Source organism: Cebus imitator, unplaced genomic scaffold (genome assembly GCF_001604975.1).
Source record: "Cebus imitator isolate Cc_AM_T3 unplaced genomic scaffold, Cebus_imitator-1.0 Scaffold774, whole genome shotgun sequence".
NCBI lineage: Eukaryota > Metazoa > Chordata > Mammalia > Primates > Cebidae > Cebus > Cebus imitator.
In genome coordinates this window covers 144,927-158,146 of record NW_016108089.1, presented here as the reverse complement: position 1 = coordinate 158,146, position 13,220 = coordinate 144,927, and the positions used below count along the sequence as shown (strand labels likewise).

General features: G+C 44.9%; 1 protein-coding gene across 1 annotated transcript; it reads right to left on the bottom strand.

Annotated features, from left to right (window-relative positions):
• Nucleotides 1–1,692: 1,692 nt before the first annotated feature.
• On the bottom strand, nucleotides 1,693–9,097 carry LOC108297130 (3 beta-hydroxysteroid dehydrogenase/Delta 5-->4-isomerase type 1-like). The gene is made up of 3 exons (XM_017519774.2): nucleotides 8,793–9,097; nucleotides 5,129–5,293; nucleotides 1,693–2,908 (listed from the first exon to the last, which is right to left on the bottom strand). Exons 1-3 carry the CDS (start codon nucleotides 8,935–8,937, stop codon nucleotides 2,097–2,099), a joined length of 1,122 nt encoding a protein of 373 aa, XP_017375263.1. The 5' UTR covers nucleotides 8,938–9,097; the 3' UTR covers nucleotides 1,693–2,096.
• Between the last annotated feature and the right edge of the window lie 4,123 nt (nucleotides 9,098–13,220).

The following is a 13,220-nucleotide window of genomic DNA, read 5'->3' as shown; positions in this document are numbered from 1 at the left end:
AAGGGATGTTGCATTTTCTTGGGCACAACACTCAGAGGCCTTTGTGCTTGTTCAGTTGAGACCGTTGGCCAATCCAATCTTATCGTCTCTTGCTTCAAACACCCCTCACTGCCTGTTGGAGATATGCTCTTTTTCTTCCCATCCCTGTGAAAATTGCCCTGGTGGGTTAATAGGTGTGGAGTTTCACTAGGCAGAAAAACAAGGAGGGGGGCGAGCCTTGGCCAACATTCCACCGCCCTCCTTTTCTTCCACTGCTATTTTAAATTAACATATAGATGGTGTGCATGCCTTACAAGAGCTGGATAGATTCTAGCTCTTGCATTTTGTGCAGCAGCCAGGAAAGGATGGGGTTCCATTTTTCACCTTACCCCACTGCCTGGGGTCACCCCACCCTGATACTCTTGCTGACCATCTGTCCTTTGGGATGGTGATGGTGGCAGAAGCCTGTTCTTCTGGACCAGAATGTTTTTCCCTTTTCCCTTCAGAATGAATGCTGAAACTATCTCTTTGCAGTAATCAAATTAAGCTGATTAATGACCTGTTAATTTCCTGTGTAAGAAAGAAGCCATCTCGATGTTGGGTGTGACTCTCATCATGGCTGTGATACACCCAGGTACAGAGGGAGACAGTTTCCCCTCCCCACATTCCGGACCCACAGCAACCTGCTCACCTGCTTCAGTTCAACTCTGTCCCTGATGTTCCGACAGTGGTGTCTTTTTTTTCTTTGACTGTTGTTTCTTTGGTTAGTTAATCACTATGTCATCACTGAAGTCCCCAAGCTTGTCTTGATTGGCCTCCTCTCCTCAGGAAAATTGAGAAGAATGGGAAGGTCAATGATTTAAGGGGACTTGGAGGGAAAGAAAGAGGCTAAGGAGATGAAAGAATAAATGAGAAAAGGATGAGATTTAAAGAGAAAAAAGAGAGAAGCAGTTAAATCTGGGGATGTGGAACAGTAGACTTCTACTTCTTGGGCAGAACAGAAGGTACGTTTTGGGAGATGTTCACACTTGTTCCCTTTTTCTGAGGATCCCATGGCGTGGCTTCATTGTGTGATTTGAAAGGGTGAAACGCAAGGTTATGAATGACCAGAATGACTGACATACAGAGAACTTCAAGGACGTTGGCACTGAAGATGGCTGGCTGCATTTTTCTTCACTCACCCCTACTCAGGGTCATTTGGCGATTCTCCTGGGTTCTAGAGAGTCCCATGCATGGGACTGGGCAAGAAAAAGGTAACCCAAGAGAGCTGGTTCTCTTGCAAGGATCAGCACCCCATGCTCCCGTGCTTTGCTGTGCCACTGACAAGACCAGTTCAGGCTGCATGTTTCCATGGAAAGATAAGGACTTTCAAGGTAGACTCTCTGGTAGCAGGCCTAGCCACTAATCAGTTAGTGCGACTGCAAACAAGTTTCCTCACTGGTAAAATGGGAATAGTCACCCCCCACCTCCCTCCTGACGGGTTTCTGATGAGTATTAAATGAGGTAATATGTGTTATAAGTAGGTCATGTTGTGCATGCCTGAAAAGTAGTAGAGCTTATGGAGTCATCCTCGCTTCCTGGCCCTGTCACTACTCTGCCCTCCCCCCAACCCAGGTTTTATGCTATTCTTCTACACTGGAGATGGCAACACCTGGAAAAGAAGGGGAAAGGAGGAAAGGATGCATTAACAAAATCCACACCTCCCTCAGCGTTAAACATTCAAACATTTATTGCTCTTTTTATCCAACTATGTGAAGGAATGGAAGATTAAAAAGAAAAGAAATCCTTTCTCATTTAAGAGGGGAAATGGAGCTATTGTAGTCAAGAGACCCCCAAGTTAAAAGAGACCCCAAATGGTTCAGAATCAGCCACTGACAATTGGAAACAGCAAATCACATTGTGTGTCCACTGGTTTATGAATAGGACAGAAAGCTTTTGGTTAGGTCAGTTACTGCACAAGTTTCAGTGACAAGGGAGAAAATAATTAGACCATTGTGTAAGAGGGGGGCAGCAGGACCTGTGTGTGTGCTCTTGTCACCTTCTGTGCGAAGCCAGGAGGGTGGAGCTTCACGGCATCTCCCGACAATACCCACGTGGGCATCCCCGTCATCCTTAAATCACTGAGTCTTGGACTTCAGCATCTCCTTGTGCCGGTCCACAAGGGAACCAACCCACTCCACGGTTTTCTGCCTGGCTTCCTCCCAGCTGTAGAGCGGCTTATATGCCAGATCTCGCTGAGCCTTCTTGTAAGAGAAGGTGTACACACCGTTTGACAACGTCACTGTGTGGCGGTTGAAAGGGGGCCGATAGGTGTAAATTGGGCTGAGCAGGAAGCTCACCACTTCCAGCAGGAAGCCCATCCAGTACATCAGGAATAAAGGAAGGCTCCAACTGGAATCAAGACGGAGGCCGAATTCTTTGCTCAGGGTGTAATTAAGGCCATCATAGCTTTGGTGAGGCGTGTCGTCTGAGATGTAATAGAACTGTCCTCGGACACTTGGGGCCTTCTTGGGGTCCTGCAGGGCCCTCAAGGCCAGAATGTGTGCCCAGGCCACGTTGCCAACATACACTGGGTTGACTGTGGAGAACTTGCCAACACTTGGCAGGATCCCACTGTTGTTCAGGCCTTCATTTATAGTGGCAGAAATGAATCGGCTTCCTTCCCCATAGATATACATGGGTCTTAAGGCACAAGTGTACAAGGTGCCCCCATTTTTGAGAGTCCACCCATTAGCCGCCAGCACAGCCTTCTCAGCAAGCTGTTTGCTGTACGGATAGGGAGCAGACCATGTGTTTTCCAGAGGCTGATCTTCGTGGCCGTTCTGGATGACTTCCTTGTAGGAGTTGGGCCCAGCCACCTCTAGGGTGCTGGTGTAGATGAAGACTGGCACACTAGCGTGGACACAGGCCTCCAACAGGAGCTGGGTACCTGCCCACGAAGAGCAAGCTGTCAGTGTCAGGAAGTACCCCTAACGGGGGGCCAACTTCATGCACAGACCCATGTGCCCCATTCCCCACTCCCGAGTACAGCGGTTATAACAGAGTCAAGGTATGGTGTTCTGCGGCTCTGAGATTGGATCATTCTACAACCATAGGAAAAGCACAAAAATGAAAAGAAACTGACATGTGGGTTCTGGAGAGCAAGGATTTTCAGACTTTTGCGTTTCATGGACGTGTGTGTGTGTGTGTGTGTGTGTGTGTGTGTGTGTGCGTATGTCTGTGCCTTAATTTTGGAAAAGGACTTAGGTTTATCAAGTAAGAGTATTGAAAAATTATGATTTGTCATCAATACCATTAAAGGCAGATCATTTAAAATCTATAAAATCAGGAGGCTAAACTCTGAGAATATAGACAGTCCTCAGGCAAAAATGGGCAGTAGAAGAATTCACATCTCTCTCTCTCTCTCTCTCTCTCACACACACACACACACACACACACACACACACACACGCACAGTTGTATATAGGCAATAGACACCCTTCAATACACATGAAATTGCTGGTATGTTTTCTCATTCTGTTGGGGACTAATAAAACTTTGTCACAAGTGTCCTCCCTGGAGTCTTTGAGCAAACAGTGAGTTGTGGGGAAATGCTGGAGATCCACACTCTTTTCCTGACTGTGTGTTCCCTGGGAAAGTTGCTTCCAATTCTGGCTGACTCTGTTTACCCACTTCTGTAAAGTGGGGGTGATAAACCTTCCTTTAAACACTGCCCTGGCGTTTCCTGTGGAGCCTGGTGGAGGACTGGGGAGGGAGTGCGCCCTCTGCTGCTGACACCTGCACTGGGAGGACCTTCAGGCCTCCCCTGAGCTGTGTGGAAGCAAAGCTCATGGAGGTATCCAGAGTGCCTTCCCTTGAAAAAGGAAGGGATTTCCTAGACAAAGGATCATTTTTATTTATAATTTTTTGTATTCTTAGCCCCTTTTAATGTCTCTGTGCAATTCGAGTTTCTGGAGAGACAGCCTCATGTTTTCAAAAATTAATCTGGTGGCAGAGAAAATTTGGAGTTAGTTTACCTTCAAGGGGGAATTGACCAAGATTGTGAAGTATTTTCTAAGCCTGGGAGTGATAATGGTTTTAGGAAACAGACGCCTCTGACACTTCCCTGTCATTTCATATCCCCTGTTTTGGGAGCTGTGGAGAGTAAGAATTAAGATGAAAAATGGGTTACTCTTAGCATCCTCTTTGCACTGGAGGGGTACTTAGAGGTATGGGGAAGTAGAAACTGGAAAGGGTTTTCTTGTTATTGTTGTTTTGTTTTTAATGGTGCTGGAAACTCAAAAGCAATTAGTTGCTTTTAGAAAGGAGTTTGAGTAGACTGAATGTGGAGAGCCAGCCAGCAGTGTGGTGCTGTGGTGCTGAAGAGACTGGGCTCCGGGAATCAGAGGTGAGACTGCATGGCAAGATTCCTTAATGAAATGTGTATGAATTTAAGGTAGTTGAAAAGCCATAATTTGGAGGAACTCCCAAACATTTAAGGGATGAGAGTGGAGTGAGGTTGCACTTTGGGCACCTAGCTGGAAACCGCTCTGTAATCACAGGCCCTGTGGTGAGCTGGAGAGACCGTATTCTGTAACCTGGGAAACTCTTATTGTTCAGAAAATACTGTGGGAAGGCATGTGCTGGGTGACTCTGTCCTGACAGACCTCTGTGAACCAGCTGTGCCAGTTCTCCCGAGAGGACTTCATCTTTCAGATGGGCAGGAGGACACTGAATGTTCTCATCAGCCTGCACACAAGGTTCAACATGATGACTGTGGTGGCACCTGGAGGGTCTGATTCTGGCCCAGGGAACCAAGGGGTGGCTGGATATCAAGTGTCTGAAGTCAGATATTAGCTGACTTTTGATTGGAGCCGCAGTAGAAAGAGCTTCCACGGCCTTTGGAGTCACACAGGGGTGAGTTTAAAGTCTAACTCTTCTACTTACTTACCTGGGTGACCCTGGACAAGTTACTTGCCATCTTTCAACCCTAGTTTCCTCATTACAAAAATGAGGATAACAGCCTTGAACTACTCCAATGAGTAGTGATCAGCAAAGGCACTTGGCCCAGAGCACAGCAGGTGTTCAGTGGAGGGAATTCTCTTTCTTTCCTGTCCTTTCTGATCCTTAATTCTCTACCTTGCTTTATCTCCTCCCCAGGCTACGGTACCTTTCACGTTGACATTCATGATAGACTCTCTGTGAATAGCACCCAAGACATCAATGATGGAGGCCGTGTGGATGACGACCGTGATGTCCTGGCAGGCTCTCTTCAGGCATGACTTGTCCAGAATGTCTCCTTCCAGCATCGTCAGCTTGATCTTGCTCTGGAGCTCTGTGTGAACACAGGTCAGATCATTGGAAGGATTTCTGTATCTGGCTGGGAAGTTTTCTGACAAAGGTGATGTTACATAGCTGTTCAAGGATGGTTAGAGTGAGACGTTACAGTAGAGGGTATACGTTCTATGGAAGAAACCAGTAAACGATGGCTCAGAAATCATAGTGTGTAGCAATTTATTGGGAAAGAGCAAACATCTGTTTTTATCCCATCTCATTTCAGAAAAGTAATCCGAGCAGTGAGGTGTCAAGTGTGCCTGGAACATATGCATTGATAGAGTCATGGGAAGCTCATCAAATTTCTTAAGGAGAGTAGAGTGATTGTGCAGGGTATAAGGGGGAAAAATTTGAAGTTAATTCTGTAGGTATTGAGAAACCATGTATGAAATCATCATTTTTGGTCTGCAGCATCATGTTAAAGAAAACCCCATAGTTATATTTGGGATAAGATGACAAAAAGGCCAGCCACCGTGGCTATGCCTGTTACTCGAGCACTTTGGGAAGCAGAGATGGTTGGATCGCCGCAGTGCAGGAGGTTGAGACCAGCCTGGACAACATGGCGAAATCCCATCTCTATTAAAAATACATGAAATAGCTGGGCATGGTGGCATGTGCCTACAGTTCCAGATACTCCTCACGCTGATGTGGGAGGATGAATGGAGGCTGGGGTCTCTGGCTTTCAGCAGTGAGCTGAGATTACACCTCCTCACTCCAGCCTAGATGGCAGAGCAAGACCCTGTCTCAAAAAAACCACAAACAAAAAAAGAAAAAAGAAACAGAGGCAGAGTGTGGTGTAGGAAGTTAACCTTGTCTTGAGGATATAAAATGGACGGGTATAGAGGATATGAGAAAGCAAGGTGATCAAGAGATTAATCGGCATGTCTGTGCCAAAGTTTAGATGAGGACTGAAACCAGTATCCAGCAGTGGAAGCAGAAGGGGGGAGGGATACACCAGGTTTGAATTTCAGACCTTATCTTGAAAGTCCTGATATCTGTTGGATCTGGATTGAGAGGAAAAGGAGACAAAATCACCCCTATGGTTTCCTTGTTGGGCAACTGGAAAGAGGATGGAGCCATTACTCAGGAATCGCAGATGGGCTTCAATGATGAATTTCCTTGAAAAGTTCTTATCACATATCATCAAAAGCAGGTAACGATGAATTAATCACCAACGAACTAACATCCCAGCTGTCCAGCCAGGGGCAATGGTTACAAGATCAATGTCTTCAGGCTCCTCTGAAATACCCAGTAAGTGATGCCTCCAGTAAAGTTGTCACTTAGAATTAGCCCACAAAATGAACACTGTGGGACATGAGCCCAGATAAACACTCTACACTTGTTTGTGCTTTATAATTTGTATACAACTTACAGTATCCTCATTGCTTTTTAAAGTTATCTCATGAGGTAGGTATTCGGAGTCCCACTTTTTCAGTAGGAAACTGAGGCTCAGAGAGGTTAAGGGGCAGATCTAAGGTCATGTTTCTAGTGAAGGCTTAAACTTGACCACCCTGCCTCCAAGCTTTGTACCCTGAAGCTATAAGACAAACACCAGGTGCAGGACTGGCTGTTTAATAATAACTTTTCTGTTGTTTAATATTATTCTTTTCCAAAGAATAAGCCAGTTTAACTGAAACTGGCAACAAAGACCGAAGATCAGTGAGGGCAAAATTCAGAGTGAAAAATTCAAGGCTGGAGAAATTCCTTCCTGGGGTACAGGCGGGACCATTGGCTCTCCCGATGCCTCTGCCATGTTTTTTCTAATTCCAGCCCCTCCCATAGTCAGGGAACTCCAGGAAGGCCCTGCAGTGGGGGACGCAGGGAAGAGCCTGCTGGCCGCGTTGTGGGTGACAGCCTGAGAGTGGAATTTTCTCTGGTTGTATTTCCACCTCTGCCCTTCTTCTGCTTCTTCTGTGCTGCTACTTCAGACAGACTGGCTCAAAGGTGTGTCAAAGTGGAAGAAGTCCAAAGCTGAGAGAAAAGGACTCTTCCCCGATAAGTTCACAGGGATCTAGACGGACTAAGAAAGGGAAATTTGTTGATGAAGCCATAGCTCCCTTCTTCTCCAAGGCGTTGTGGACTTGGCAAGTGTTTTTTACAGACTAAATAGAGTTGCTTTGATGGTGTGAGTTGGGCAAGAGGAAGGCCTAGAGAAGCTGCTAGACAAACTACTGCTTAAGAGCACAGATGCTGCACTAGATTGTCTGGGTTCAAATCCAGCTTTGCCTTAATCTAACTGTGGGAACTTGGACAAGTTAATCAATTTCTGCAAAAAAGGAGAATAATATTACCAATCTCACAGGATTGTTATGAGGAGCAAATGAGTTGGCACATGCAAAACCTTTGGCCAAGTGTCTGGCACAAAAAGAACACTGAAAGGATCTCTGTTTTTATCTTCATACAGACTCCTGCCCATCTGTTACATGCCCTGCATTTTCACGATGGGGGAACAATACCTCTAGGCTGAGCATTGCTTTTTCCTAATTTCAGATGTTAGATTGCAAGTATTGCTGAGACACAGGGATTGCAAGCATTTAATATTGGTGATATGTTAATATTTGTTTATCAAAGACACAACTAAAACAGAGGGTGGAGGAAATCGGACATTTCAAGAGGTCAGAGAGGAGCAGGAGAAAAGTAGAGTGTTGGGTGTGGTCCCTGAGTGCTGTCGAGGAGGAGCATCTCTGCTGGCCGGGCAGGACCCTCTGGGCAGCCAGAGCCCACATGTAGACACACAGTCCCCCCAGTGCCCTGGGTTGGGGAAGAGGCCAGGGAATTGTTTCCCTTTCCCAGGGGGGCAAAGGGAAAGACTGAAGATCCACTTTGCCAAGCATCAGCTGTGGGGCCAAGCGATGAAGCCTCTGGATGAAGCCCTCTCTGCTGCACATTCATCAGATGGCCTGGGCAAGTCACTTTATGTTTCTGGGCCTTGGTGGGTTCATTGACCAATTGGATGTGACCCCTTTTCTCCCTGCCTCCTGGGGTCATTTGTACAAGGAGTTACCATAGCAAATTCTGCAGTCAAGTTCTTTTTGATGATGAGCAACACAGATAAATGGTAAAAATAAAAATAAATAAATAAAAATTTAAAAAGCCATTATATGCAAAATCTAAATGAGGCATGTCTGGCCTTCTAGTGCCTCTTACTCTGTCTCTGGTCTGTGCACTGTGCACACTCTATCTTTTTCTTACCCATTCTCTCTCTCTCACTATATATTTCTCTGTCTTTCTCATTGTCTCTCTCTGACTCTTCCCCTTATTTTTTCCCTCTCTCTCTGACACCCACACCACACACACAGATGCTGCACTAGACTGTCAGGGCCAGAATCCAGTCTACACACACCCTGTCCAATATCTTTCACTCTATGCCATTTCATACTATTTTTTGATGACGTGGGTGTGAGATTGGATTAGATTTGACTACAACTTTCTGTCACTTGCTAGAAAAAGTCCATGTTTCTGCACCCGTGCAGGGTTTAAAATGAATCAAGTTTACTCACCAGAAAATTCATCCCCAAATTCCGGTCTGAAGGCCTTGTCCAAGGCCCTGATCTCCTTCAGCTCCTTCTCCTCCATCAAAAGGCGGATGATCCTCCGACCCAGAAACCCTCCTGCTCCTGTCACAAGGCAGCTCCAGCCCGTCATGGCCAATCCAAAGTAGCAGGAAATAGTCACCAGAAAACAGAAGATGCCGGGGAGCAGATCTGATTCTAGGGTGACCCAGGAGAGGGCTAAAAAGACATGTCAAATGGTTATACACTCACACAGATGCCTTATTTTCCTCTACCCCACTTTTTTTGCGAACATTCTGTGGCGCCACCACAGCCAGGAGTAGCTGAAAGTGAAAAAACTCTAACCTTTTGTTAGATTGTTGACAGCTGGACAGAAGGGTGGAAGTACTAGTCACCGCATCCCCTGTGGCAGGTCTGAAGCTTTATGCACTGTGGCTTCCCGCCCAGCTCTTATCACTTTCATCTCTGGCCACGTACTCATTGCTCTCTCCTCCTGCAGGATCCCTTTTCTCAGAAGAATAGTGACCTTTAGGTTAAATCTCTCGTTCTTCCTGGGAACTGGAAGAGAAATCCCATCCTAACCCTGCAGTGTGGCAAAGAGTCTTAGGTTTGGCCTTAACCGGATACTGGTCAGTTGATACCAGCTGTCTGGAATCCACAATCTGTGAACTTAAACTAGACGAGAAGAAATCTCACAAGTGCAATGTGAATTGTGTCCTTGTTCAGTAAATCCATCAGGAGGGAAATCCACGTTAGCCCCTTATCGCCTCCCTGAGACTATCATTTGAAATGCTGCTGCTGTCTTGCAAAGCTTAGAAATTCGTAATGGTGATATCTCCAGTTACTTAGTTTTATGTGAGGGGACTTTCTTTCCTACCCGATGTATCCAAAACCTCAATTGCCATTTTCCCCTGGAGAGCTGTGGGTCCCTGGATGAAGACCATCATTGAAGGAAAGCTTTCTGGTGATAAGCACTTAATTATATGGCCTGTATTACAAGAGTGGGGATTTGTGATTGTATGCCCCAGTGACTCTTCTCATAGGTGTTTGAACTTATCCCATATTTTTGGCTGCAAAACCATTCTCAGCAAATTCCTGAACCGGAGATGCTGTGAATGCTTCTGAAACCTATGCCTCAAAACTGCCCAAATATCTCCACCATAAGCTCCCCAAGACACTTTTCTCTACTTGGAAAAAATTGAAATAAAATGTACATGCATTAAAAAGCCTAGGACTTAAGTGTTCAGGTCAATGAACCTTGACAGTTATATACGCCCATGTAAGTACCACCTGAAAAAAGATCTAGACCATTCCCTTCACTCCAGAAAGTTATTTTCTGCCTGTTCCCTGTTAATTCTCTGTTATTCCGCCAATCTACCTCATAGGCAACTACTTTCTGATTTTCATTCCCACAGAATCCTCATTTTATTTCTATATTTCCCTAATTTTTTCTTCTAAGATCTCTGTGGTTCTGAATATATGTTTAAATATAAAATTATTTTGAAAAGAAGTTTTGTGTAGGGAGTACAGAAGAATTGACCATTGATTGTCTCTATTATTTATTTTCTATTTCAAGATTTTCATTATTTTTATTATTGGTCTACATTTATTAATTTTATTTGTTTGTTTTTTTTTTTCAATCTAGTTTTTCAGGATTATATTCCTGTTTTTGTTTTGTTTTGTTTTTCCAAGATGCAGTCTTGCTCTCTCATCCAGGCTGGAATGCAGTGGAACCACCTTGGCTCACTGCAACTTCTGCCTCCCAGGTTCAAGCAATTCTCCTCTCTCAGCCTCCCAAATAGCTGGGATTACAGGCATGTACCACTGGCTAACTTTTGTATTTTTAGTAGAGAAGGGGTTTCACTATATTGGCCAGGATGGTCTTGATCTGCGCACTTCAGCCTCCCAAAGTGCTGGGATTACAGGCATGGGCCACCGGGCACAGCCCCATTCTTCAGGATTCTAATAATAAAAGCATCGAAAATTGTTTTTCTTTACTCTTTTCCTATTTCCACTATAGGCATTTAAAGTTGTAAATTTGCCAGGCGTGGTGCGTGCCTGTAGTCCCAGCTACTCGGGAGGCTGAGGCTGGAGGATCGCTTGAGTCCAGGAGTTCTGGGCTGTCATGCGCTGGGCCGATCGGGTGTCCACACTAAGTTTGGCATCAATATGGTGTCCTCCTGGGAGTGGGGGACCACCAGGTTGCCTAAAGAGGGATGACCCGGCCCAAGTCGGAAATGGAGCAGGTCAAAAATCCCGTGTTGATCAGTAGCGGGATCACGCCTGTGAATAGCCCCAGCACTACAGCCTGTGCAACACAGCCAGACCTCATCTCTAAAATAAAATATATATATTAAAATAAATAAAGTTGTAAATTTCTCTTTAAGCACTATGTTAGCTGTATCCAACATTTTCATGTATTGGAATATCATCATTCAGTTAATGATATTTAAAATTGTTTTCTTGTGATTTCTTTTCTGACCCAAGTGTTATTCAGAAGTGTGTTGCTTGTTTTCTAAAATTGGAAATTTTCTAGCGATTGTTATGGATTTCTAATTATATACTACTGTGGCCAGAACAAGTACTCTGTATGATTTTGATTCTTGGATATTTATTGAGACTTGTTTTATGGTCCAGCATATGGTGAATGTTGGTGAGAATGCCATAAGCACTTGGAAAGAACGCTTTCTGCAGTTGCTGGAAGTAATGCTCTGTGTCTTGCCCTCCTCCCAAGTTGTAGACATTCATCTTCTACTTTGGACCTCACTACCAATACTTCAAGCCCACTTGGCTAGGAAAGGTTGGCCTGTGCTGCAAAATGTAGCAGCTTGTTCTCTGAAGCCACAGGCTCTGGGTCTTGCTGAGACATGTGTATCAGATACTGGAGTGCACCTTACAGAGCCCCCATCGCCTTCAGGGTGGGGCCAGACATTCCCTCAGCTGTTGTGGGTTCTGGAGGCTGGTAGATTTCAGCTCATGTCTCTTGGATTGTCTGAGTGGAAGCAATAAGTATAAGCCCTGAAAAAGAGAAATAAAACAAAGGGCAAGAGTGATTGGGAACCACACTATCAACTTTCTTTTATTTTAAACAAGTTTACTGAGGTATAATTGACATAACATTTGCTTGTTTTAAGTACGCAGTTCAATTATTTTTAGTAAAATTTTAGACTTCTGTGACCATCACCACGATCCAGTTTTGCAACATTTCTGTCATTCCTAAAACATCCCTCATGCTCACCAGTCACCACCCCTTATTCTTACTCCCAGCTCAAGGCAACCTTTAATTGACTCACTGGCTTTACAACTTTGCCTTTTCTGGATGCCGTATAAATGGAATCATAGAATATGTGGTCTTTGTATTTCTATTCTTCCACTTAGCTTAATATACTTTTTTTTTTTTTTTTTTTTTTTTTTTTTTTTTTTTGGGACGTTGTCTTGCTCTGTCATCCAGGCTGGAGTGCAGTGGCACAATGTTGGCTTACTTCAGCCTCCACCTCCAGGGTTCAAATGATTCTCCTGCCTCAGCCTCCAGAGTAGCTGGGACTATAGGTGCCTGCACCACACCCAGGTAATTTTTGTATTTTTAGTAGAGGCAGGATTTCACCATGTTGCCCAGGCTGGTCTCAAACTCCTAACCTCAAGTGACCTACCCACCTCAGCCTCCCAAAAGTGCTCGGATTACAGGCATGAGCCACCACACCCAGCCAGTTTAATGTACTTTTGTGGTTCATCAATGTAGCAGAACGTATCAATATTTTATCCCTTTTAGATGCCAAACCCTATTAAATTGTGAGGGTTGGCTCCCGTTTGTTTATTCATTCATCAGTTGATAGATATTTGATGTGTTTCCACTTTATGGACTGTTATGGATAAAGCTGCTTTGAATATTCACAGTCTTGTGCTGTGAGGACATAGGTTTTTATTTCTTTAAGGTAGATAGCTAGGAGTGATCATGCTAGGCCATATGGTAAATGTATCTTTAACGTTTTAAGAAGCTACCAATCTGTTTTCCAATGTGGCTGCATGTCCCATCAGTAATGCATGAGTATGAGTGCACTTCCCATCAGTAATGCATGAGTATGAGTGCACGTCCCACCAGCAATGCATGAGTATGAGTTCACGTCCCATCAGTAATGCATGAGTATGAGTGCACGTCCCATCAGTAATGCATGAGTGCACGTCCCACCAGCAATGCGTATGAGTTCAACGCCCCATCAGCAATGCGTGAGTATGAGTGCACGTCCCACCAGCAATGCGTGAGTATGAGTTCAACGCCCCATCAGTAATGGGTGAGTATGGGTGCACGTCCCACCAGCAATGCGTGAGTATGAGTTCAACGCCCCATCAGCAATGCTTATGAGTGCACGTCCCACGAGCAATGCGTGAGTATGAGTGCACGTCCCACCAGCAATGCAT

What these genes read in the sequence shown, in the direction of transcription:
- LOC108297130 (XM_017519774.2), bottom strand. Translation starts at nt 8,937, where the DNA reads ATGACGGGCTGGAGCTGCCTTGTGACAGGAGCAGGAGGGTTTCTGGGT. An exon ending in ATTTGGGGATGAATTTTCTG is followed by an intron (nt 5,294 to 8,792) that starts GTGAGTAAACTT and finishes GTGTTCACACAG; the next exon opens with AGCTCCAGAGCAAGATCAAG. An exon ending in CATGAATGTCAACGTGAAAG is followed by an intron (nt 2,909 to 5,128) that starts GTACCGTAGCCT and finishes CTTCGTGGGCAG; the next exon opens with GTACCCAGCTCCTGTTGGAG.